At 31.4% G+C, this 26,065-nt stretch overlaps 5 protein-coding genes across 11 annotated transcripts; 3 read left to right on the top strand and 2 right to left on the bottom strand.

Moving 5' to 3' along the window:
* The first annotated feature begins 609 nt into the window (after positions 1 to 609).
* On the top strand, positions 610 to 5,490 carry LOC124831340 (putative transcription factor PosF21). 4 transcript variants are annotated; one of them, XM_047305298.2, is made up of 6 exons: positions 610 to 685; positions 821 to 892; positions 1,044 to 1,535; positions 3,844 to 3,976; positions 4,146 to 4,230; positions 4,933 to 5,490. In XM_047305298.2, exons 3-6 carry the CDS (start codon positions 1,063 to 1,065, stop codon positions 5,256 to 5,258), a joined length of 1,017 nt encoding a protein of 338 aa, XP_047161254.2. In that variant the 5' UTR covers positions 610 to 685; positions 821 to 892; positions 1,044 to 1,062; the 3' UTR covers positions 5,259 to 5,490. The 4 variants fall into 4 exon arrangements, with proteins under 4 accessions (XP_047161254.2, XP_047161255.2, XP_047161253.2 ...); XM_088110501.1 differs by having other exon boundaries at positions 659 to 685; positions 1,049 to 1,535; XM_047305299.2 differs by having other exon boundaries at positions 612 to 892; positions 1,059 to 1,535.
* Positions 5,491 to 6,737: 1,247 nt separating this feature from the next.
* LOC124831342 (protein ENHANCED DISEASE RESISTANCE 2-like) lies at positions 6,738 to 10,440 on the top strand. 3 transcript variants are annotated; one of them, XR_015784808.1, is made up of 4 exons: positions 6,738 to 6,894; positions 7,892 to 8,861; positions 9,897 to 9,964; positions 10,051 to 10,440. XR_015784808.1 is itself a non-coding variant. In XM_047305300.2 (3 exons), the coding sequence occupies exon 2, from the start codon at positions 7,935 to 7,937 to the stop codon at positions 8,847 to 8,849; it is 915 nt and encodes a 304-aa protein (XP_047161256.1). In that variant the 5' UTR covers positions 6,738 to 6,894; positions 7,892 to 7,934; the 3' UTR covers positions 8,850 to 8,861; positions 9,897 to 10,439. The 3 variants fall into 3 exon arrangements, 2 of the variants coding, with proteins under 2 accessions (XP_047161256.1, XP_087964872.1); XM_047305300.2 differs by having other exon boundaries at positions 9,897 to 10,439; XM_088108746.1 differs by lacking the exons at positions 9,897 to 9,964; positions 10,051 to 10,440 and adding an exon at positions 9,693 to 9,889.
* Positions 10,441 to 11,439: 999 nt separating this feature from the next.
* On the bottom strand, positions 11,440 to 13,057 carry RBL13 (RHOMBOID-like protein 13). Its single transcript, XM_047305301.2, has one exon. It carries the CDS (start codon positions 12,603 to 12,605, stop codon positions 11,790 to 11,792), a length of 816 nt encoding a protein of 271 aa, XP_047161257.1. The 5' UTR covers positions 12,606 to 13,057; the 3' UTR covers positions 11,440 to 11,789.
* A 3,619-nt stretch (positions 13,058 to 16,676) lies between these two features.
* STO (B-box zinc finger family protein) lies at positions 16,677 to 19,205 on the top strand. The gene is made up of 3 exons (XM_047305302.2): positions 16,677 to 17,195; positions 17,804 to 18,103; positions 18,607 to 19,205. The coding sequence occupies exons 1-3, from the start codon at positions 17,013 to 17,015 to the stop codon at positions 18,844 to 18,846; spliced, it is 723 nt and encodes a 240-aa protein (XP_047161258.1). The 5' UTR covers positions 16,677 to 17,012; the 3' UTR covers positions 18,847 to 19,205.
* Positions 19,206 to 20,050: 845 nt separating this feature from the next.
* Positions 20,051 to 23,971, bottom strand: LOC124831345 (putative fructokinase-4). Of its 2 annotated transcripts, XM_047305304.2 has the most exons (5): positions 23,480 to 23,971; positions 21,290 to 21,622; positions 20,994 to 21,110; positions 20,715 to 20,837; positions 20,051 to 20,220 (listed from the first exon to the last, which is right to left on the bottom strand). In XM_047305304.2, the coding sequence occupies exons 1-5, from the start codon at positions 23,891 to 23,893 to the stop codon at positions 20,164 to 20,166; spliced, it is 1,044 nt and encodes a 347-aa protein (XP_047161260.1). In that variant the 5' UTR covers positions 23,894 to 23,971; the 3' UTR covers positions 20,051 to 20,163. The 2 variants fall into 2 exon arrangements, with proteins under 2 accessions (XP_047161260.1, XP_087966026.1); XM_088109900.1 differs by lacking the exon at positions 20,051 to 20,220 and having other exon boundaries at positions 20,514 to 20,837; positions 23,480 to 23,964.
* Positions 23,972 to 26,065: the final 2,094 nt, after the last annotated feature.

Raw genomic sequence — 26,065 nt, 5'->3', positions numbered from 1 at the left:
TATTCTAACTATGGTGATAATTAAAATAAATGTTTAAAGTGATCGTTTACTTTAGAGTATATAAGAATAATGCTCTTAGTTTTAAATATTAAAACTAATCAGTGTATAAATATACTAAAGTGGCAGTATTTAATGTGTAGAATTTGTCGTATATTTAATATTTAATGTGTAGAATATATGTTGCTGATATAATAATACTACTTCACTTAAACTATTCCATCAAACACTTGTATGATTAGAAAGGAACTGTGTGAATATAACTTTTGTAAAAGCATTAAGTATTTATTAATTTTTATTTCCAAACATGTAATAAATATTTAATTATTCCAGCAAAAAAAGAAAACAGTAAATGAAGTAGAAATTATACCTTATTTTAATTTAATTTAATCTCATTACTGTTAAGCGTTTAGAGTATCAAATAATACTAAAATATTTCTGAGGTTTGACCACCCCCACAGGACTTGAAATTTAGAGGACCAAATATCAATATTATATAATAGTTTATTACTTTATTTTGAATGATATAGTTATTTAAAAAATAATAATTTTGTTGATATCTGAAAAGACAATAACATTGAATAGAAGAAAAAAAAAGGATATAAAAAGAGAAGGAGAGAAAGAATGAGAGAAGGTCTGGTGTGTAGTTTGTGCTAACACAGAACCTGCAATCTCTGATAGGATTTCGGTTGAGTTTTCTCACTCCTCTCTCTCTCTCTCTCTATCTTTTCTGTTATGAGCGTTGTGATGTGTGCGTGATATGATCCAATCTGATTGAATAGTGTTATGGTTTTCGCATGTGATGTGATGTGAAATGGAAAAGGTGTTAGCAATTGTTGTTGCATCTCTGATCTAACGTAACATTCTTCCGCTTCATCTTCCATCAAATCCAAAGGTACTACCATACATACAATGCAATCATCATTTCCTTTCAATTTCATCTTCACCAATGTTAGTTATTCGTGATTCAGCAATCGATTAATCCATGAATCAAATGTTCAATGTTTCCATTGTTGTTATTGAATTTGATTTAGTTGGAATTGTAGTGTAGTGTTGTGTAGGGTAATGGAAAGAGACAAAGACAACAAATCCCCTCCTCTGCCACCTTCGTCTTCCTCATCCCAACCTTTCAGCCATGACATCGTCGGAATGCCCGATAATCCAATCAAAAACAGGGGCCATAGACGCGCCCATTCCGAGATTATCACCCTTCCCGATGACCTCACCTTCGACACTGATCTCCCCCTCGATGACGACTTCCTCGCCCTCGTGGATCATTTTAACTCCCCTCCGTTGCCTGAAGATGACAACAAAATCATCGTCAACAACAACGATTACAGCAGCAACAATCACGATAACAACGTTGGTAACGAAAGGCCGAGGGTTAGACACCAGCATAGCCATTCCATGGATTTGTCCATCCAGCCGGAGATGCTGGTCTCCGGTGCCGATGACGTGTCCGGCGTGGATACCAAAAGGGCTATGTCGACTGACAAGCTTGCTGAGCTTGCCTTAATTGATCCCAAGCGGGCTAAAAGGTACTCCTTTACTCTTCTTCTCCTTTCTCTCTATCTTTATTTGATGTCAGTCAAATAGCGAAAGTTTAGGTGTAGGTAATGTAAGTGAATAATTGACAATATACAACTTCTCTGAAATAGTTCTATCAGGCTTTAACTGGTTTTTCTTCTGTTAGGGGACATTTGTAGTCTCATGCAAAAAAAATAATTTTGAATGGACAAAAAGAAAAAACTGATTCTCAAAAGGGATTAGAATTAGGTGGCGTTGTTTATATCTATGGAGCAAGGATACATATATTCAATGGCGCGAATTTAAAAACTGTTTTTTCGGCTTCGACACAGCATTAATTAATGAGAGTCTGTTTTTGACTTATCTTCTTTAACGTTGTCTAATTGGTCTCATTGTCGATCTTCTTAAATTCTTCAAGTTTGACATTTGTTACTTTTGACAAACTCTAACTCCCTTTTCTCGAAATCTTCAATAAGTGTGCCTTCGGTCTAGGTCCAGCAAAAGTTTCATAAAGTTTGCATTTAATTTCATATTTTCCACCTCAAGAACAACATACACTTCTTATCTTCGTAGGATATTTCCGTAGACGTTCAGTATTATCATCTGGTTCTTTGGCTTGACTAGAACTAGGATTTAGAATACTCAACTCTACCACAATGTCAAACAAAATAAAAACAAACACAATACATTAAATTAATGAAAAATAAAGAAAAGAGCGTACCATAAACATTTGATCCACCCACGCATAGCATAAAGAGTATTACATAATATTAGCTAGGGAGAGAAAATATAAATTTATACATAGTATAAAAGTATACACAGCGCCAAGAACATCAACAAAAAAGAAAATGTGTTTCACTACAACAAAAATAGAAATTTCATATTATGTTTTGAGTAAAAATGATTAAGGAAGCGTCAAAGTTCACTGTATTCATAATAGTACTTCCTACACAAACTTTAGTGGTAGGTTTCATCGTGTTGTCAAGAATTGAGAAACATGCAATGGTGGGGAAGTGCAAAGGAGACTAACAAGGCATAGATGGCGGTGGTTAGAGATGCCGTCAATTTGAGAGCCAAGAAGGGTTATTTTTTCATTAAGAGCAGAGAAAACTAAAGAATTGCAGGAAAAAGAAAAATTAAATGCAAAATAAATAGTTTTGTTGAAAGATGAAATGGAGAAACTCTTGAAGTCTAAGAAACAGAGACATTGAGTTCAAACCATATGTTTTTGAGACAAAGTAAATGTATTTATATTGAGAAAATGAAGTCAATACAATAAATAGAAGAGATTTGATATCTATGATACAAAAATTAAATTAAAACATTCCTAATAATATATATTCTTGAATATAGTATCCACTCAGCTACTAAAAAAATTACCTCTTCGCTCATTAACATTTGTCACAGCCATGTCCAAGTAATAAAAAAAAACAGTTTTGAAGTTGTACGCTTAAATCTGACACATAGGGACACACCATTGTCCGTGCTTCATGGGCTCATATTGTTCATGGACAAGACAATTCCTTGGTTTTTTCCATCAGCTTTAGTCCAACATGGGAACTGCCGTAATTTTCTTACCGAGTGTTTGTTTCTGAATTGATTTTATACAGAAATATAAAAAGTAATCCTCTCTGGTCGTGACCTTTAGGTTTTCTGCATGATATTTGCGCCTCGTGATTGCTAGACTTGTTTATGTTGCTTTGATTGCTTTAGAGTCTATAAAGCTATGGGCTGTTTGGCACTGTAGGTGAAATTACGTGGTTTGTCTGTAGGTTATTAGTTAAGATCAACTAATAGCCATGTTTTTGCTTCATGTTGCGCAGCAATTACTTTGTTAAATTGAAATTGTGATTTACATTGTTGAATTTAGTGGTATCTGCCACTGTGCTTACTTACCTGTATGGGTTGCGAATTAATATTGGTTTTGGAAGTTCTCTTAGGGTTACGTTGTGAAATAAAGTATCAGGCATGGCTTTTTGTTATTTTTCATTGTCATTTCATTAATCTTTCTACCTTGCGTGGGGTCGCTGATGTATATTATGGAATAAGTTGAGTACATTTTTGCTCTTCTGAGCAGGAACCATGTCCACCTTTCTATTTTAGTAAATCTAAATCAGCATTCCAATATGTGACATTTCTGTATTCCTTTTCCATTGGGGACTATTGTCCCCCTTTGTTCTCAAATTTTCACCTACATTTTAAAATTAGTGGGAATACTGTGATTTTTTCTTGACTTAAAACACTTTCCATGAATCTTTTTATTAAAGGTAAAAAAAAAAAACTTAAAACCATGACTTATACTCCTTATGAGTGTGATAGGATATGGGCAAACCGACAGTCTGCTGCAAGATCAAAAGAAAGGAAGATGCGTTACATTTCTGAGCTTGAAAGGAAAGTGCAGACATTGCAAACAGACGCAACATCCTTGTCTGCACAATTAACTCTCTTGCAGGTATTCCCTATTTCGTCTTCATCTTATGTTGTGTACGTTTCTATTCCACTTATGGCAACGTCTGACAGCTATTTAGAAATATTTAACCTTCAGACGGCTACCATGTCTTTCTGATTGAAAACAAATAGTAGGAATTATAATCAATGTATTTTTGCCTCTTTACGAGCAGAGAGATACAAACGGACTGAATGCTGAGAACGGTGAGTTGAAGTTGCGGTTGCAAACCATGGAGCAACAGGTTCACTTGCAAGATGGTAAGGCCGTACTGTTATAAGCTTTTTAGATTATTGCTCTATCTTTTTCTTCTCCTGTTTTTCTAATTTTAGATTAAAAAAAATATTGGCAAACATTGTAAGCTACTATACGACCTGTGACCTTTGTTGATATATAGTAATTTTACCTTGATTTTTTATGCTGAGCCAAATCATTGATCAACTTTCCTGTTTTTGGGTGGGATTGCTCCGTAGCATGTGTAGAAGTTTGAAGGTAATTAACAGTGTGAAAACTGTGGTTAAATTAAATTGAACTTCTAATTTATTTCAAAACGGTTAAAGGAAATTCTAAAACGGATTATGGTCTACGTTTGCGTATTGCTACTAGCAGTTTTGATTTATTATTTAAGTTGATGAAGTATTTTGTTTTTTCACCTTAAATTTAGGTTTGTGCTTTTTATTTTTGTGACATCAGTAAGACTGTCCGTGGAATTAATGCGTAAGTCTTAAGATAAAGCCTCCCTTGTGTAATGTTGGCTGGTAAGATAAATTTTGTTGGTTGACTGGTTGTTTTCTTGCGTGCATCTGAAACTTGCTCTTCTGGTTGAAAATGTGATTTCATAATTTCTGTTAATATCTATTTTAGGATTGAAACAATAAAATTCAAATTTACTGTCCATGGAGAGTTTATCCTGATTTTCTCTGTTACAAGAATTAATTCCTGGCTTTTTCTACGGCCTACAGCATTAAATGATGCATTAAAAGAAGAAATTCAGCATTTGAAATTAATGACTGGACAAGCCATTTCAAATGGAGGACACTTTGCTTCATTTGGTGGTGGGCAACAATTCTATCCCAATAATCACGCCATGTACACTCTTTTGGCTGCACAAAAGTTTCAACAACTTCAAATTCAATCCCAGAAGCAGCAGCAGCAGCATCAACTTCAGCAGCAGCAACAACAATTTCAGCAACAACAACAACTTCAGCATCAACTACATCAGCAACAACAGCAACAACAAACAACAGCAACAGGTACTGTAACATCAACAAATGTGGTGCTTGAATAAGGATTCACAACCGAGGATTATAGAGACTACAAGTTGCCTTCTCTTCATCACATTTTTATTTAACCTGTCTTGTGTTTTTAGAGTTTGTGTAGGTCACAGTCATATTATATTTCTTACTCATGAGATGGTCCCAGTTAGAGATTCAGAATTGTTCACTGTAAAATTCTTTGGTACCCTTGGTTGGATCTGCGGGGCGGATTTATGTTTATTGAACCTTCTTTCTATTGCTTTACCCTACGTATATGCCTGCACAAGTGTCCTGTTTAGTGTCAGATTGATAAATAGGGTAACATTTATATACGATTTAATAGTCACTTTTATTGATATTTATCCAAATTGAAGTTTTATTTTGATAATCTATAATCTATATAACATTTCATATAATTAATTTTGTTGAATGTAAAAATCAACCATTGTACGAATAACCAATTCTTTTAATATTTTATTGTGTTCAGTGTATTCATTTAACATCATTATTGTGACTAAAACCATCATATTTATACTATTGTTACAAAAATAAAAAACAAATGTTACATAGGAAAAATATAATAATTTAAATTTTACAAAAAACAAAACAAACATTATCAGCATTATTTAGTTATTAACTACATTATTTAAATTGGATATAACATTCTCTCATGTAACATGCAGATGCTTAAAACGAAGTTTTTTTATTCATTTTTTTACTATCTGTTTGATTTTGCAGTAGATAATTTCCTATTATCATCCTTAAACTTATATATACATACATACATATATATATATATATATATATATATATATATATATATATATATATGGAAATTATGATGGAAACTTGTCATTATTTTTCAAAACCAAATGAGAAAAAGCAAGCAATAAACAGTATTTAATCTTAAGTTATTAGTAACATACAAATGAACACGTTAACAGATTTCTAATAGGTGGATGTAAAATAAATTTGCATCGTAATTATAAATACATAAGCTTTTAAAGAACAAATTACTAATTAAATATTAAGTGGTAATTATCGTAGTTACTATAATTATTTAAAATATTTAACTTTAAAAATCAAAATTGAGCTTTTAAAATTTGAAATAATTGATTTATAAAATGATTTTATGATAGTTGATTATAATAATGTATAATGTAGAATCCAAATAATCATATTACCGATCCGGATATCAAATGGGAAACAAAGTCTTGGATAATAAAAATATTCTTCAAATTTAAAATAGGAGGAGTGAAGTTTAAATTATCGTAAACTATTTTCATATTAAAATACTTTTGTAGAATATTTTAAAGATAATTAATTAACGCAAGCAAAATTTTAAAGTCGTGAGTTCAGATATAAAATCTAATAAAGTAAAAATAAAAATTATAACATAAAATTTAACCCTTAATAGTAATAATAGTAATAATAATAATGGCAATGATAATACGTAAAAGTTAAATAGAATGGAAGAAAGCAAAAGAATATAAGTAACTTTCACCATAGGAAAACTTTTCTTTCTGAGGTATTCCTGATCCTCATACCTGAAGCAGATATATGCTAAATTTGCATCACAAAACCCTAATTTCAGATCTCAATTGAGATGTAATTAGCTTCTGCAGAGGCTCCTCATGGTTCACAAATCTTCTGCGTTTTGATATACAGGTTTGCATTTCTAAATATCCGAATTTGGAATATACGTACATGATTCATAAATGTATTCATTCTTTACATGCTCGAAAAAGTATCGGCATTGGTTTCACTTTCTTCATAAACCACCTAATTACAGGCTAATGTCATAATCTATAGCTGGATTTCCATATATTTCGTTAAATAAATCATATCTATCTGGGTGTTGCTGAAGCTAACGAAGTTCTAAAAAGTGGGTTCTTCTGAGATTGCACTTATAGCAAGACTTCGTATCAAACTTCACATGTTTACTCTACATTCAATCATAGGAGTCCTCATGATTTCTAGAATAATTTTATTCACAAATTCTACTCAACTCTAAGATGTATATGTGCCATGATCATAAAATTATCTCAATTCAATCATTGCTATCATGTGGATGATGGTGATGGAAATATGGAAACAGTGTGATAATCAATGCCTTCTTTGTGTGTATATATGTATATATACATACATATATGTGTGTGTGGAAAGAGGAAATAGACTCAGCTTGCATTGAAGATGCAACGTTTTACTGCAGAAAAAGTTAAAAGGTTAACAAATAGCCTTTCTCCTTAAGCATGTTTGTCAAGAGTTTGATCTTCAAGTTTATGTATATGGAAAATATTTATCGGAAGAAGTTAGTCTCTTAAATGCTTCTCAATTATTTAAAAGATTAATCTTTACCTTTCGTCCAATCGTGGGTTCATCCCCCAAAAGTTTAAGAGGTTCCTACAGTTCAATTTATTCTACTTATACCACGTACAAGTTTGAAGAAAGACATGATTTTCAACGGTATCTAAATAGGTAAGTAAAATATTCAGGAAGTTCCGTCATGACTGTCGGTGTTAAGCTTTCTAGGTGATCCACTTCTTTGTTTCTGGTCATCAGCCAATATGGAATGAATATCTATTTTACTCTATGCATGTATATTGCAGTTTCTTATGACTGCTGACGTACAAATACATCATATACCTTGTATTTTATGTTGCAGAGTGTAAGTTTGTATTGTATATTACTTGGAAGCAGTAAACATTATGGCCGGGCCTGGTGATCCAAAGAAATCTGAATGGATAGATAGAATAAAATCTGAAGGATCCATTCCACTTCTTGATCCAAATAACTGTTCAAATGGTTGGGCTTTACCTCCTGGAGCTGCATTCAAGGTTAGAGGTCCTGAGTATTTTAAGACAAAGGTTAAGATTCCTGCCGGTGATTATCTGCTCAAGCCTATTGGACTTGATTGGATTAAAAGTTCGGTGAAAACGGGCGAGATATTGAAGCATTCAAATAGTAGAGTTAGGAAGGTCATTGATAATGAGTTTCCAGCTGGTGATAAACCTTTTGTGTGGGCCTTCAATATGCAACTCCCAACCAAGGATAATTACAGTGTGGTGGCATATTTTACCAACATAGAGCCTATTACTGGGGACTCTTTGATCGAAAAGTTCTTGAAAGGAGATGATGATTTCAGAAACTCAAGGCTTAAGATGATTGCCAACATTGTCAATGGTCCTTGGATTGTGAAAAAAGCGGTTGGGGAGCAAGCAATATGCCTGATTGGTCGAGCCCTTTCCTGTAAATTTTGTGTGGCAGATAATTACATAGAAGTAGATATTGATATTGGGTCTTCCATGGTAGCAACTGCTATAGTTCATTTGGCATTTGGTTATGTGACAACTTTGACTATTGATCTGGCTTTCCTTATTGAGAGCCAAGTTGAATCAGAGCTTCCAGAAAAACTCTTGGGTGCATTCAGGTTGTCTAACCTCAATCCTGCTTCAGCTAGACAAGTTGAGCCATCATCTGTTTCGAGCACTGGTAGTTTACAAAGATCTTTATCTAAAAGATTGTGGAAGTCAATAGGGCAGATTCTTCTTCCAGGTTCACAAGAAAATGACTCTACCTCGGCCGCACAAAATACTAAAACTGTAGATCAAAAAAACTACTGACTTCAAAAAATGGTGAGTTTTTGGAGTAGAGATCACCTTTTAATATTATTATTGATGCTTTGTACATTGAGTTAACCCTCATAATATTCTCTTTAGCTTACGGACTTGTGCTTGTCAACTTCCCACAAAACCTCTTTTTTTCATTAATGTTTCCCTTAATAAGGAAAGGTTGAGAGAAAATGAGCACTCTAATCAGTATCCTTGAGAGCACAGTTTTACTTATCTGAATATATTTTAAGTAGTAAATTCAACTGTTTGTTATTTGTGCCTCCAACCACTAGCCCGTTACTTTCCTCTCTTTTGGTTCACACATACCTTTGTAAGAGGGGCAAGAGAAGGGAGAGGAAAGAAATGAAAACTAATTCTGTTTCTGAGTAGAGATTAATCAAATATATATATATATATAGAGAGAGAGAGAGAGAGAGAGAGAGATCAGATCCAATACAGAATAGTTGGTCGATTACATTCAATCCCAACAGTTTTCTTTCTAGAATTCTCTTTTTATGGCCCAGTTTTCTGCTTTACTTATTATTTTGCTTGTATGTTATTAAATATTATGATGTTTCTTGGTCAGCTTGTTTTATAAAAACAGTAATGCGTTCTGTGTTAGTGTTAGTAATCTTGATTGTAGTATGCTGTCTTTCTTTTCTTAATTTAAATCTGACTTCAACTCTAAAGTGAATCACGTCAATAGAACTTGAGGATAGTAAGTTGTGATTAATTGGTTCAGAAAAGCGGGCAATAGCTTGACCATGTTTTCTGTATTTTTAATATTTTTGTATTATGGTTTTGTCCACGGATATAAACCAAGAGATATTCAAGGGAAAGGAATGTCCATTTCAGGTGGCTGTTCTCTTTACATTTTTTCTTGACGTAGAGTTGGTGCTTGTGACTGCTAAAAGTTAGAATAGCCTTTAGAACTTTCACACAAACTGATATGACAATGTATGTTGTCCAGTTCTTCCTTGTTTATTGAAATTTAGGTTCCCTAAAGTATTTTAGCTATACATTTTCTTTAATTTGTGGTTTTTACACTTTTCAATTCAGTTGTATTTGACGCCTAAAACAAGGTAGAAAGTGGAACTCTGCAACCTGGATCTAGCATCTTCTATCTGGTACATGTATAACCTAAAGCCATTTGATCTCATATTAAAGAGGCCAGTTGATATAAATTGTTGTCAATCCTACAATTTTTTACCAGTTGAAAGGTGGGGATATGCCGAGAGGAAAGGCAGTAACAGAAAACTGCGCAATGAGCAAATCCTATTTTCTAATCATTGGATCTGCTTATCAGTCAATTACATATTACATTCTCCGCTCATATATTCCTCACTTTGAGCATCTTATATTCCAAGAAACACTTAAATCACATTCATGTATTTGTGCCTAAATTAATATACTATAAGGAGCTTTATTGAATTAGACAATATTAGCAATTGATTTGTGCAGCAAAATAACTTTAATACAGAGAAATGTTATTTTGGTGCCAAAACAGTTACTTCTATTTTAGCACCTATTTGTTTGATATTGTAAAATTAATTCTCACATTTTTTTTTTCCAGTGAAAAATGCACCTTTCGATGTAACTGTGACTGAAGATTGATTTTATCACATCACAATCATGCTCAATAGTTCAATTAATCCTGTTAAAATCAACTATATATAATTCTAAAACAAACAAATTATTAATCTCCATGCTAGCTTAATACTTTTCGTGAAGGCAAATCGCAGATTGCTAACTATCATATACATAAAATTAGAGCTGTCCAAAACTCAATCAAACACCAGCACAGCTTATTGTAACCCTTCTACTAGGAAGTTTCACTCTTACAAACAGTAAATTTTCATTTACAAAATAAACACTGCCATTTGTGCTATACTGTCAGTCAAGTTAGATAAAATAACTACAGGAGCTCAATACGGATGTACAAAGGTTAAGTGTAAATACTCAAATTGGTCTTTCAAATATTTAATAGTAAAATGCACGACCACAGTTGAAATTTTGTGAAGTTACACAAATGTCTGCTTTTCTGACATTTCCAGTAACCTGCTTTGTAAGATTTACTCTAATATTTTTCAAACACTTAAGGTTAGTGTTATGTAAAAAAGAATGCCTGATGTAATATGTTTTAAACAATAAAAGGAAGTAAGTGCAGAGATAAGAACAGGGGACGTTTGTATAATTTTAAGAATCCTAAAATATGGTTAGTGTAGTTTCTCAATATTTACAAATAACATCAATTTAATTTATTGATATACCTAGGGGTACCAGTTTGAATCCTAAATTGAGGATTGTTTACCCTACAGAGAACCATATTGGAGGACCCTGGGCTACCAATGTGATAATTTACTCAATGGTCACCACTAGATATAACATCAACAATAAGCTTTGAAAGTATGCATGAATAAAGTACCAGGTTAAACGACTGTATAAAGATGAATATTAAATTCTCTAGCATATATAAACTATCATTCTACCGTTAAGGTTGTGTGGTTAAACAGCAGAAATCACGAAAAACCAAACCAGATCATCTAGTGATCACTGATCATACAGGCAGTGTAGAACTAACTTCAACTTCAATTCCATAAAATTAGTCACTAATTTCTACTTATCACGTAAAATGGTAATAATATATACTAATATGTTTGTATCGTTCATGAGCACAATAGAATCATATTCAACTGGTATCGTCCACGAGCAAACAAACTAATCAGAGGGCAAACAGTAGCAGCAGATTTGCAACGACCAGTATCACTTCAACAGACGAATATACAGCATCAGAGAACAATCATTATCACAAAATCTAAAGATGAAAACTCTGAAAAGGGATATTGGTGAATCTTTAAACAAATTCTATATTGGAAGAATTAGAATTGCATTGCTATCAATGTAGATTGTGTCAAGGCAACATCTGATATCACAAGATATATGACTTCAACATTAGACAATATCAACATTTCCATTTGGCAAAGCACTCATCTGAAGTGTTCTGCCAGTGCTTGATGCCAAAAACCGCACAGAAGGCAAGGAAGGATCGGTAACAGACTCAATCTCAAGAAAGCTTAGATCAAGAGCACCAGATCTCTTCAAACTAAAAACAAAGACAAGCAGAATCCATCCCAACAAGGAGAGTGCCCAGTAATTGCTCATCCCATGAATCAAACCCCATGCTATAGCATATCCAACAACAATCCCTGACAAATGGCCAAGAAAACTTGCCTGAGGAACGATGATCGAAGTGAAAATAAGAGATTCAAACGGCGCAAAACTGATAGGGAGAGAAAGAAACCCAAAGAGATCCAACTTGGAAGATGGTTGCTTTACAGACAGAATTGTCATCCACCCAAAAACAACACAGGAATACCCAACAGCTGTCACTCGACGAAAATACTCAAGCTTGAATCTCTGAATCAACAAATGATACATTGCCAAAACTAGCACTCCTGATACAATAACCAACACAAGTGTGTACTGCAAGTAGTACTCAATACCAAGGCCTAAGTGCCCAAGCTGTTCTACCACTCCAAGACTCCATAATGCACTCATATTAAAAACAAGATGAATAACACTAATATGAGAAAAAGCAGAAGTAATTATCCTCCAATAATGCCCTTCCACTGCCGTCTCATAACTCAGACCCACGTGTGAATACCCAATATTTTTCTTCTGTATATAGAACCAAATCATGCTGCATAATCCTATGATACAACTCGTGGCAGGTTTTTCCAAGATCTCATAAAACAAAGGCTTCCCCATTTCTCAGAATCCCTTTTAGTGCCACAATCAAACAACACAACACAGCCTACTCAATCCAAAGCTCCCAAATCCAAGGGTTTTTTTTTTTTTTTCAATTTCCAGGAAATCTCAGAAATTAATGAAACCCACCAAATGAAAAATCGCGCAGCTATTCCCCATCACGGAACAGAAACCTTCCTGAAGCGATTGCACTAGAACAGGGCCAGAAAGATAGAGTCTTTAAGTTGAGGGAGTTCATAAACAACGCTGAAGAAGTTGAATTATGCGAAACAGTTGTGGGATTCTTGCATTCAGATTGAATGAAGGAAAAGGGGTCTGGTGATGAGAGAAATGCAGACAGAGGGTTCAGAATAATTCTCACCTTGATTGAGGTACTAGACGATTCTGGTTGAATCCTTCTATGGCCTGCGTTTTCTGAATCATATAATGTTTTTTTTTTTTCTAAGTTACATCATACGACGGTAGCTGTCTTTTATATTTTATGAAAAATTATTTCTTAATATGAAAAATAGTTTAATACCATCCTTCAAAAGAACAAATAATTTTATGCAATAAACTTTATTTTTTTATATTCGACATGAAAAATCACACTGACTAAAAGTATCTTTATGAATTATCACGTTTTACCATTTCATATCAAATATATTAAAATAAAATCTTAATTAAATGAAATACTTTTTAAAAAATTACATTATTAAATGAAACGAAATAAGTTGAAATTTACTAATATGAATATATTTTATATTTGAGATTGAAAGAAGCATAATAATTATCTCATTAAGGCTATTTTAATTAATCAGCTGACAATGTAAATTATTTTAAATGTGCATCACTACTAAATTTTATGTATATTTTTCAACTGTGTGTTTCTTTGTTTACCATGTAAAAAAAAAGGCAATTTTTATATAAATTTATTGTTAAAAAATAAAATATAGATTTCTGTAACATTTCTTAATTTCACATGTGACAATTAATACAAGCGAATTATTAATTACGGGAATGACTGTTCTTACAACGTCTACCTTGCAATCAATCCAAATAAACTATGTAACAGTGCATTAAAACTTCTGTTTAGAATTCAATTTTGTAATTTGAGGAGTCTATAATTTTTTTAAGTTTTAAAATATTTTTACAAAAAATAGAAAACATTTTTCTCGTTGTTTAGAAAATATTATTCTTTAAAACATGAATTAGATCCAATGATATAAAACAAAATAAATATAAAATTTAAATTGATATATTTTTTGGAATAAATAATAATAATTATTATTATATATTATTATCATTAATGCATAATGTTTGTCTTCAATATTAGGAATGGGCCTGGCAGTGGTTCTTGTGAAGGATATGAGGATCAAAAAGAGAACACAAAAACTAGTTGGGCCATATATTCTTCGTTTAAGACGATTTTTGTCAAACATAAATGGGATTACTAAAATGTTATAAGTTGAAGATTAAAAGTTTATAAACTACCTTGTTTATTTATAGTTTTGTTACGCTTTTCGATCTTAATATTTATTGAAATTATTTAATATGTTTTTATCTTTTGTAACGTGATCTTTATTTTTTAATGTGATTTTTTAATATGATTGAGACTTAAATTCGTTAAATTAACAACAAAGATAATAAAATATTTGTAAATTAGTTAAACCCTTTTAGTTCCTATGTTAGTGATAACTAATAAACATAAATGTGTGAAAGAATATATTTTATTAACCTCAAAATATAAGATTAGGTTAATAATTGTTAATATTTTGATAAGTGCATCAATTCGTTATAAAAAATAAATGAAAGTTTTAAGTATTGTTTTTTCTATGAATTTATACTTGTTTATTTAATTATGTTTGTTTACCAATAAGATTTATAGTTGGTTTTGTGATGATAAAAGTATATAGTAAATAATTAAATTATAAAATTTGTGATTTGATTCGAAAAAGTCTTCGTCATAATTAGATTTAATGCAAAAACTCTATACAATATATCTCAATATTCTGCTTATATTTATATCTAAAATATAGTAGTCTTAATTAACAACTTGTCTAAATCAATATGTTAAATTGTTAATTCCTTAATTAAGTTAACATACAATTTGTATTAAGATTAGGTGTTTAGAATAACAGAATGATTAAATCTATCTCCAAATTCTAATTCATTTTCCACTTACTAGATATTTTTATACATCATGATGTTTCATGATATATAATTATAATCTAGATAGAACATATGAACATGATGAGATTATATTGAACAAGAAGATTTACATCAATTTAAGTTCATTACATCCAATTTTAATAAAATAGGAGTTTAAGTACTCTTATTTGTCCAATCCTAATGAAATAGGAGTTATTACATTCATTGCACAAAGTCTTAATGTCTTAGAGTTGCCTTTGACCAAAATTATGAGTTCTTTTATGTTTTCATACTTTGGAACTACCTTATCTCTTTAATTTACCACATAATAACTACTTCTGATTTGTTTTTAACTACTCCGTCTAACTGTGCAAATATTTTTATATTTTCATTTTCTTACACAATACTTTACAAAAAGACAAAATAACATTTAACTTGAACTAAATAGAAAAACATTACACCTTTTAATAAGAAAAACACTAAATACATAAATAAATACAAATTTAAAATAAAAATAAATATGAATAATAAATATTAATCACATTTATCGATAATCAACCAACCTTCGTACGTTAATTTTTTTCATGCCAGATTTCAAAGTTTGTACCATCAAATTGTCCAACACTTCACATGCACATTCCAGTAACTACCTTCAACTACCTAAACATTAAACAATTCTTAGTATTATTTTCTCCATGACAGATTCTAAAGTTTGTCCCATCAAATTGTCCAATACTTCACATGCACATTCCAATTACTCCCTTCAACTACCTAAAAATCAAATTCATTCTTAGTATTGTTGCTTTCCATTTGAAAAAATAAGTGTCTACTCTTCTTCAATACAATGAACTTTTTAACCAATATATATATAATATATATATATATATATATATGTGTGTGTGAGAGAGAATTAAAAACATCAAACGTGTTAAGTGGCATGTTTTTAGCAAGAGGATATGTTAAAAAAAATAATAAAACATGTGATCAAATACATGTTTTTTTCTTTAAAAGAATATAAAAAGAATGCTTTTAATGAAAAAAATTGCCAAACACTTGATGTAAAATATTATAATACATTATGAGTTTTTATAATTTAGCAACAAAAAAAAATGGTGCTTGTCCTATTGTGAAGGGTGATTTCTTTTATTCCAAACTTTTGTTTCGATTGGACGTCAAGCATAGCAAAAGATAGTTCAATTTAAAGTGAAGAAAGAAAAACAGTATGATATGTTAGATTTTTAGAATAGAAAATTAAAATTTGATATACACAAATTTTTATATTTATTTGATATAATATTTCTTTTCTTTTAAAAATATAAAAATTTACTTCTTTTTTTATAACTATTTATTCTTATAATAGAAGTGAATATCTATGGTAAGAGAAAAAAAAATTATTGTTGAAGAAAGAACAACACTATGGACAAGATTAAAAACTCAAACCATCACTATCTATATTATTCTTGTTTATCTCTTACCTACTTTTATTACTACCATTTTTCTTTTGTGTGGTCTCTGTCATTTTTCTTTTTGTGTTAAACATTTTGTAAAATAAAAGTGGTTTTGGTTTCATCAGAGATTTAAGTGAAAACAACATCAATGAGGATGGTCGTTATTACTAAGTATACACCCTTGGTTGATTTATACACCTCCAAATTGAGGTGTAACCACGTAATTTTTTTGTCATTATTATGAAAAGTTTAGCAAAATTTCAGTATAAAAAAGCAATTTTGTATTGATTAGAATCAGATGCATTTCCCTTTGTTCATTTTGCAGAACATGTAAGTCACAGTCAGCAATTGTAGGACAAGGACCACACATAAGAATATCTAAAACTCCAACTTGACGCATTCGATGTGGAACTTCCACAGCCACACGCATGTCAAGCTGACCCCACTCTTCATTATTCACATACGTAAGATCTCATGAAATCTCCATCTTTGCATCACTCTTTCACCAACTGTACCCTCCTCCAGTCACTTCCTTTTCCATGGCCAAACATTTTCTCTCTACATTAATTACTTAGCACTGTCACTGTGAATGCTATCTTTTGTTTTCGATCCCATTTTTGTGTTCATCTTCGGCTTGATCTATTCTATTGCTCATATTCTCGGCTTATAACCGATAAAGCTGTTCACAATACAATAGGAAGGTTTGTCTTGTCAGGTAGTGGCTGCAGTGGAGGTTCTCCTGTTTTGTGCGGATATTGATATTGGCATGGTGTTTTTCTGAACCCCATTTTCCGAAGAAAGTGAGAGAAGAGACACTGCTAGGAAGAACATGAAAATTCAGTGTGACGTGTGTGAGAAAGCCCCGGCAACAGTGATTTGTTGCGCAGATGAAGCAGTTTTGTGTGCCAAATGTGACGTTGAAGTTCATGCTGCAAACAAGCTTGCAAGCAAGCACCAGAGGCTTCTTCTTCAATGCTTATCAAACAAGCTTCCCAGATGCGACATATGTCAGGTATTTCTTCTCTTTTTCTACTTTTGTGATATCATCAAATACTCTCACAAATCGTTATACTTGGAGGGATGGATTTGTTTCATTTTGCCCAAAATTTTTGTGTGTGTTTGTTTCATATGAGAAGCAACAGTTTAAACATCAAACACAGATATGCATGTAACAAAGAAGATCAGATCTAAGTTCTAGTAAATTGAATCTGTTCGGCATGCATGGTTATGCTTTTACTTGTGTCAATTACTGTCATGGCACATGAGAATTTATTCCGGCAGAGGGTGTTTCAGAAAACTTCAAAGCATTTATGAGCAAGGATTGTAGAATCTGATTCCAAAAACTTTATATTTAAACTTGTATTGTCTTAATGCTATGGTATTTCTTTATGAATGTTGAAGCCAAAAGTTTGTGGTGATTTAAAGCACTAAGTTTACGAAAAGACCTAACTGGTCTGTATAATTGTCTGATATCTGTGATGTATCGTTCTACCAAAACTTCATTCATCTTTGACTATTTATGTTAAAGAATCATCCTTATGTAATGTTATGAGTAGGATTTGAAACCGGTGTTGAACATGGATAACTTTATTAACTCTGTGATGTGTGATATAATTGTAGGATAAGGCAGCTTTCATATTCTGTGTTGAGGACAGAGCACTCTTGTGTAAAGACTGTGATGAGCCAATTCATGTAGCTGGTAGCCTTTCTGCGAACCACCAGCGGTTTCTTGCTACTGGTATTCGGGTGGCTTTGGGTTCTAATTGTACCAAAGGCAATGAAAAGGGTCACATGGAACCATCTAATCCAAATGCACAAGAAGTTCCTGTGAAAGTTCCTTCTCAGCAAGTGCCTAGCTTCACATCCTCTTGGGCAGTTGATGACTTGTTGGAATTAACAGACTTTGAGTCACCAGACAAAGTAAGGCAGCTTTGTTTCACTACTGTAGTTACATGTATCAGCTAAGAAATTAGAGTGATTTCGATAGAAGAATCTAGTATGATTAAGAGCTACCATTTTTTTCTGTTACCTCCAAATATCCGTTTTGAAATAGCATACAATCTTGCCTCACCTTGCATATGCACACAAATTTTTGTTTGTTGGTGTGAGGGATGAATTGAGAGATTAAGGTTTATGAGGTTAGAGTTTTATTCTCACATTGCAGTATATGAATGTTTCCTTTGCACATGATTGAGCACTGAATTCTATATGTAAAAAAGACTCATCGCATTGAAGGTAGGTTTGCTTCTATGTAGCACATTCTGGCTCTTGATTCTGGTTTATATGACTTTCTTTAAACAAATGATGTATCATATTTGCACCATAAACTGTGTGGAGAATTATGGTAAGGAGTTGTGGTCACTTAATTATGCTGTTGCCCTTTTGTGTTGTTATAATGTTTGGAACTGATTCATCTTTTTCAGGGTCAGAAGCAGTCTCTGGAGTTTGGAGAGCTTGAATGGCTAGCAGATGCAGGTCTTTTTGGTGAACAGTTCCCTCAGGAACCTTTAGCAGCTGCTGAAGTTCCCCAGCTTCCAGTGACACATACCAGCAATGTTGCCTCACAGAAAGCTTCTAAGTCCTTCATGTCTTACAAAAAGCCTAGGATTGAAGTTCTAGATGAAGATGATGAGGAACATTTCACTGTTCCTGATTTAGGCTAGAACACATGGTCATGTAAACAATTGCATACAATTGATGAGTTGTATATGCATTCTAGATGGAGATGTTTATGAACTCTTGGATATGCATTATCTAGCTGAAGCTCAGGACTAAGAGGACAATTTCATGTATCTGTGTAGATTGATGAGTTGTATATGCATACTTCTCCTAGGACCTTGAGTAATGAAGTATGTTAACTAGTTCTATGGAGTTGATGAATATCTCACTTTAGGAGCTCGGAATGGTTTTATTTTTGGAAAATAGCATAGATTAAATCTTAGGCTGATTAATTTCGTACTACATTTTGGCAGGGATATTACTTGTATATGACAGGTAAAATCTAACTTTATGTCTTTTGTTAGATGATAAGTCTTAGAAATTTCAGAGATAATGTGGATTTAGTATATATATATATATATATATATATATATATATATATATATATATATATATATATATATATGTATATATATATATATATATATAGTGGGTGGGTGTAAACTGTATTTTATAAATATTAAAGACGCTAAAAATTTATGCTTTGATATTTGGATCAATATGTACTAGAATCATGCATCATCAAATTTTAAATACTGAAAAGAAAAAGAGCATTTATAGTTACTTCAAATCAAAATCATCTTAACTTTATTATTTTGGACCGACACTATTTTTCTAAAATATACCAAAATCACTTATAGACTAGAAAGGTTCTCTAATGATTTTCCAAGTTCACTTCCCTCCGCTTACAAAGCTATTTTTTTTTCCTTAACCATTTAATCGAATGATAAATCGATAATTAAAAATAAGGAAAACTCCAAACGTAAGTGATTAAGTGGACTTTATTTGTATATATAGTTAAATACATTATTGAATTATCGATACTCATCCAAATTCACAAATGTCAAAAGATATGGCTTTTTTGTTTCAAATTTGAAAAAATGTATAATTTTACCATTGTTTCTGTCCAATATTCGACAGACTAAATATGTTTCTACGAACTTTAGCCTTTCAAAATTGAATTATAGCTAGCACGTTTCAAATATTTTTTTTTAAGATGATATTAAGAAATATGCAAGTATTAAGTTATATTAACATTTATAACTGCCATATTTTTAAAATTTTTCGATCATAATAAATGCGTTAAAAATTAATAAATGTATTAGAAATTATAATAATTTAAAAAATTGTATACTGTAGTTTTGAGGATATGGCCCTTATTTGTTACATTATGACACAAGCTCTCCACTTTTTATTTTAATTTTACAGAGGGTTGGGTGGATTGCTTTACTTTACACCACAAAGCAATTCTTTGAAAATTATCACAGAATAATACACCTGCTTTTCAAGGCTTCAAGCACACCCTCCTTTACGTTTTTCTGTCAATAAAAAAATATATCCATTTTTGTTAATATTCATGCTTATTAATAAAAAGACATTTTGTATAAAATATTTGGAAAGTAATATAAAAATATCTTTAATCAGGTTAATCTAGCCACTGTAGTAAACCAGACAGATTGTTTAAACTACACTACTTCACTGAATGAACCAATTGATGACCCAAAACTTTGATTCTATACTCGGTTTGATTTATAAAAACCAAGATTTCATAATAATGCAATCTTCTTTACAATAAAAGGAGAACAGAATTGAAGTCCCGAAGAAGATGCAATTGTGGGAAAGAAATCATTTGCAAAAACCCCAAATCATATGATATTACTCTTAATGCAGAATGAAGGGGGAAATAAAACAGAGAAAACCAAGAATCAAAATCCATCTTAAGTTGATAGCAAGCAACTTCAGCAGAAAAGTGAAAAGATGAAGACAATATATATAAAGAAAACCAAAAGATCATAGCACTAAATTTCTATGCCTCGTTGATCAGGTTGAGAGCATCAGCCTCTGTGGGAAGAGCGGGAATTGCTCCCTTTTTAGTAGTTGTAATTGCCCCACACGCATTTGCAAACTTCAGTACTTCCCTTAACTTTGCTTCATCCTGCAGTTAGAAAGAAATCAATAACTTAAAATGATACTAAAGGCAATAGAAAACCAGTAATAATACAGTTGAAAATGCATAACGATAAATTAATATTCCAAACTTTTCATGAAGTAGCTAATGTGAAGGTTTATTTAGCCGTAGCTTAGCACTCACTTCAAGTATGGATTGATCATCGACAATCTTGCATAATAGAGCACCAACAAAGGAATCGCCTGCGCCAGTTGTATCAACTGTGTTGACATGAAAAGCGTCCACCGATCCATGGAAATTCTGGATTATTACAAATAGAAAAAGAGTAATAAGCTATTAACATACTTTGCAGAACATAACCTTTCGAATTTATCAAGCAAGTGATTTATTTTTACCGAACATCATCAGCTAACCAAACATCCATTTTGAGGAGTGGACATAAGAAAGTAAAATTGAAAGAGATGGGTGTTTATTTTTACCTTGGTATAATACCTAGAACCATGTTCCCCAAGAGTGACAAGGAGCAACTTCAAATTGGGATGCCACAGTGAGAGAGCAGATTCATCGTCAATTTTGTCACTTCCGGTTAGGAATTCCAGTTCCACATCGCTCACCTTTATCACATCAGCCTTCTCCCATATGCTGAGTATTTGCTGACGCGCTTCCTCAGGCGATGGCCACAACGGTAGCCGCAGATTTGGATCGTAAGACAGCAGACACCCTGCTTCCCTCGCAACTTCCATTGCCTTCAGGTGTGCTGATCTGCATGGCTCCACGATCAAACTTATCGATCCATAATGAAATACCTTTGCCTGATCACATCATGTGTATCGTAAGTTTATTCACTAACACAATTGCTAATCATAACTTTTAATTACTTCATTCTAAAACTTTTTACACTGTTAGTCTAAGTTGATCTCAAATTCCAATCTGATTATTCTTTTACTTCAAGATTTCAACCACATTAATTGAAAACAGAAATAGAACTTTGTTCTTGAATTCATCGCCATACCTTTATGGCAAAAGGCCGGCAAATTATTATTTTTTAATTATAAACATGTTTGCAAGGCTGTAAAATGTAAGCTAGGCCCTTCATCTGCAACTCTGAACAACACAACAAATAAACAAACAGTGAACTGTCTCCCATTATGATAAGTTGCCTGCAAACCCTAGAGGGTCTCTATCATCCTCCTCCATATTCAATTCTTTTCTTATATATATAAAATAAACCCTGATATTTTGGTCAGGCGGGAAAAGCAAACAAATAATGCAATCGTATGATAAATGATAAGAACAATTACAAATAAAACAACAAAACTAGTTGTCGGTTCCTTCTAAGCTCCGTTTGAAAGCAAAAGCTCTAAACACGTATTTTGTTTCCCACTTTCCCACGACATATATAATTCATTCATTGAACAAGTTATAAGACAACATAAATTTAAACTCTGACATCTTCACTATTTGCATTAATTTTGAAATTTTATTCTATTTAACTTTTAAAGGTTCTGGTAGAATCAAAAGGCGCGTGAGACCACGTACAAGGGACTACATGCATGCCCCATGAGTGATACTGTTGAGACAAAGGCAATTAATTGCCTCTAGTCAAAGTACAACAGAAAGTGTTTCCTTACTAATTCCAGTCTCAACCTAGCCCGTGAGTAGAAATAGTTACATATAACTATAAAAACAAGTAAAATAAAATATTTGATTATTATAGAATTAATAGTCATTGGATGCTCCGAAATTTAATTTATTACCCATTTCTTGAAAGCATTAAATTGAAAATAAATGGAAAGTGTAATTTGTGTTAATAACTTAAAATAGAACGCGAGACTTAGTTAAAATTTAAAATTATTTTCAAAGCTTTTTTTTTTGCTGAATATATTATGATTAATTTTTTCGAAGCACAAAGGCTCAAAATATCAACAAGTATGCCTACAAACATAAATGCTAACTTTAAACAAAAATAAACAGAAAAGAAAGATCACAGATTTTTTTCTTAAACTTTAAAATCGATCTAAAAAATCAGTTTTGATTCTCTAAGTAACTCTTTCTAATAAAGTTGGAGTGAAAATGAAGTTTCAAAATTTAGTATTTTAATGAAAGAATAATTAAAAAGACAAATTTTACTAAAAAGTGATGAATTGATTTTTATTTTTTTTTACATGGAATAGTTGTCAGAAAAAAAAATTGAACACAATATCAAAACCAATATTATATTGAAAATAAAATAAAAGAAGAAGGAAAAAATTAATATGTTGAGTTTGTTCGAAGAAAAGAAACAGGAAATCCATTATGAGAAAGTGGTCCCAATCAGTCTTATCCACCCCCATAAAGTTTCTTCCAAAATAGAAAAAACACGTGAGACACGTCACGTGACACACCAGCTTTTGCGATCTGATATGATTAGGAAAAAAAAACGAAAAAATAGTTTTATTTTCAGTTTTAATTTTATCAAAAATCTGCTGCTTATTCTGGGATACATATATACTAGATCCACTCGCGGCCAGCACAAGCTTACTACGCAAAATTCATTACCTTAAAGCCCACATTCCCACACGCGCGTGCACCACAAATACCTCCGCTTTAAAGTTTTACGAAGAAGAAGAAGAACAACAAATGAAAAAAAAGGAGTGAAGAATTTCAGAAAGGGAATTTAATTTACGTACAGATCTGATGAGTTCGAGGTTGAGATCTTCAGGCGTGAGGAGCATGTCGGCGCTGGGATTTCTGTAGAACATGAACTCACGCTCTCCATCTGTGCGTAGAGTCACGAACGCGAGCGCAGTGCGCGCACTCTGGTCGAAGTTGATCCCGTCGGATCTAACATCGTTCTCTTTGAGGATTCCAGCGAGCATGTGGCCGAACTCGTCGTCGCCGAGCTTGCCAATAAAAGCGGCCTTGCCGCCGAGTCTTGCGACGGCGATGGCGACGTTGGCTGGAGCGCCTCCGGGAGCCTTGAGGAAACCCGGGGCCTCGGCGAGGGAGACGCCGGAAACGGTGGGGACGAAGTCGATGAGCATCTCGCCGAAGCTGACGACGAGACCGTTACCGGTGGGAGGAAGAGCATTGGTGGAGGCCATGGTTTATGAGTATGGATGTTGGATATGAAGTACAGAGGTTGAAGATGAAAGAGTGACTTTGGATACTGATTTTGTAGAGTTTATATAGCAAGGAAAAGGATAATTATTAAGATAAGAAAATCAGTTAATCCTTTCGTTAATATTCAAATTTTGGTTCTGTTTTTAAAATGGGAAAAGTTATGAAAACAAACGAAGGTAGCAGGTCAATATTTCAAGTTTAAACTCAAATTCAATTATCTGTATTAATAAAATAATGAAAATTAAAATAAAATATAAATTTATCGATTCCGAATATTTAATATATATATATATATATATATATATATATATATATATATATATATAAAAGTTTAAATAACATTCAGTTACTTAAATTAAAAAATTTCGCGTGAAAACATCTATATCTATATATACATTAATATATGAAGAGTTTTTTTATTTGATTGTTTTTTCTATAACTTGATTATTTTATTACAAAATAAATAAAACCTATTTATAATAAAGTTACAAAAGATAACTTTAATTTTATGATTACACGTAATAATAAAATAATAATATAATGATAATTTTATTATCATGCAAAAAAATTGAATACAAGTGTACGTAATCGTGGGTTTTTATATAAAGAGAATTCTTACTTTTATTGTTCGTATTTGTTTTTTAATTTTTTTAATTACCTTTTATGATTTAAAATAATTATTTTATTAATATTATTTTATTAAGCAACTATTTACTTACATTTAATTTGTTTCATTTGACATTTTTTAAATTTAACCAATTTTAGATTAATAATAAAAACTATTTATAATAAAACTGTAAAAACTATTTATACCTTTATAACTATAATAATAATAATAATAATTTAATTATCATAAAAAAGTGAAAGCATATTTGTAATATTTATTAAGATAATAAGTTTATACGCAAAAAGTAAAATAATAATACTTTATGTTGTTTTTCATTATTTTAAAAGCAAAATAAAACCATAACTTTTTTATGTTGGACTTATTTTTTTAGTGGTCTAGATAGATTTTAGATGGGTTTAATACCGATTTTGTGCATTATATAGGATGTAAATGAAATCGAATCGAATAATATTATATTTAGATACAATCATTGTTTTGATTGATATTATGCAATTCTTAATTTTATTTTGAAATTAAATCTAAATAAATTTGTTTGGTAAAATTATTTTTAAAAAAATAACATTTGGAATTTTTTGGTGATCTACTAAAATTAAAAAAAAAATTAAGAAATTTAAGCATGCTGTATTTTCTTCATTCTCTTTTTAGTTAGATGAAAAGCACATTATGTTGAGTAAATTAAAAGAATTGTGTACCAAATAAATATGATGGGATATTGGGTATGCTACTTTATTCCATTGATATTTAATCCATCATACCTATTCCACTTTAATTAATAGGTACCTTATTCCCATTAATGTGAATAATCATAGTAAAGAATATATCGTTAATCTAGTAATAAAATTTTATTCCTTTCTCACACTTAAAAAAAAAGCTTTATTCGTTTCTTTCCCTCAAAATGAAACATAAAAAAAAAATTGTTTGTTCCTTTTTAAATATATAGAACATTTAATAAATAAAGTATAATTATACTTAGAACCTAAGTAAAGAATGATAATATTTCATCATTTATTTAATAACAATAGTAAGTAAAACATAAATAAATTAAAACATTCAATTATATATATATATATATATATATATATATATATATATTATATTATTACATATTTATGATTATTTAACATATCACTTTATTTTTTGAAATAAATACATTTACATATAATACCTGTCTTAATTGTATATGATCTCTAACACGTTAATAATAAATCGTGGTACATTATTCTGCCTTTGTTTGACCTTTTATACATTCATAGTTGATTATAGCTCATGTCATGGTTTTACTTGGCTTATCATATATATCCACATTTTTTTATTCAAAAAAAATCTCAAACCATTGGTTTTTAAATAAAAAAATCTCCCTCTTTGCTCGACGATTATTAAAAACATCCAGACATTTTAAGTTTCGAAAGGAAATCTCTCAGTAAAGTTTTTTATTTCAATAATTTTTTTACATACATTAAACTTTATTAACATAAATACTGAATATTTTTATATTGATTCAATATCATGTACTATACATTTTAAA

Source organism: Vigna umbellata, chromosome 3 (assembly GCF_029865625.1).
Source record: "Vigna umbellata cultivar VRB3 chromosome 3, Vumbellata_1.0, whole genome shotgun sequence".
Taxonomy (NCBI): Eukaryota; Viridiplantae; Streptophyta; class Magnoliopsida; order Fabales; family Fabaceae; genus Vigna; species Vigna umbellata.
The sequence above is the reverse complement of the archived record's forward strand: the minus strand, read 5'-3'. Positions and strand labels throughout refer to the sequence as shown.

Excerpts from the sequence above, each read along its gene's own strand:
- RBL13 (XM_047305301.2), bottom strand. The coding sequence starts at position 12,605 with ATGGGGAAGCCTTTGTTTTATGAGATCTTGGAAAAACCTGCCACGAGT.
- LOC124831345 (XM_047305304.2), bottom strand. The coding sequence starts at position 23,893 with ATGGCCTCCACCAATGCTCTTCCTCCCACCGGTAACGGTCTCGTCGTC. Across the intron at positions 21,623-23,479 it reads ACCTCGAACTCATCAGATCT|GCAAAGGTATTTCATTATGG; the intron begins GTACGTAAATTA and ends TGATGTGATCAG. Across the intron at positions 20,221-20,714 it reads CTCTCAACCTGATCAACGAG|AAAAACGTAAAGGAGGGTGT; the intron begins GCATAGAAATTT and ends TTTTATTGACAG.
- LOC124831340 (XM_047305298.2), top strand. The coding sequence starts at position 1,063 with ATGGAAAGAGACAAAGACAACAAATCCCCTCCTCTGCCACCTTCGTCT. Across the intron at positions 1,536-3,843 it reads GATCCCAAGCGGGCTAAAAG|GATATGGGCAAACCGACAGT; the intron begins GTACTCCTTTAC and ends TGAGTGTGATAG. Across the intron at positions 4,231-4,932 it reads ACAGGTTCACTTGCAAGATG|CATTAAATGATGCATTAAAA; the intron begins GTAAGGCCGTAC and ends TACGGCCTACAG.
- STO (XM_047305302.2), top strand. The coding sequence starts at position 17,013 with ATGAAAATTCAGTGTGACGTGTGTGAGAAAGCCCCGGCAACAGTGATT. Across the intron at positions 17,196-17,803 it reads CCAGATGCGACATATGTCAG|GATAAGGCAGCTTTCATATT; the intron begins GTATTTCTTCTC and ends ATATAATTGTAG. Across the intron at positions 18,104-18,606 it reads ACTTTGAGTCACCAGACAAA|GGTCAGAAGCAGTCTCTGGA; the intron begins GTAAGGCAGCTT and ends CATCTTTTTCAG.
- LOC124831342 (XM_047305300.2), top strand. The coding sequence starts at position 7,935 with ATGGCCGGGCCTGGTGATCCAAAGAAATCTGAATGGATAGATAGAATA.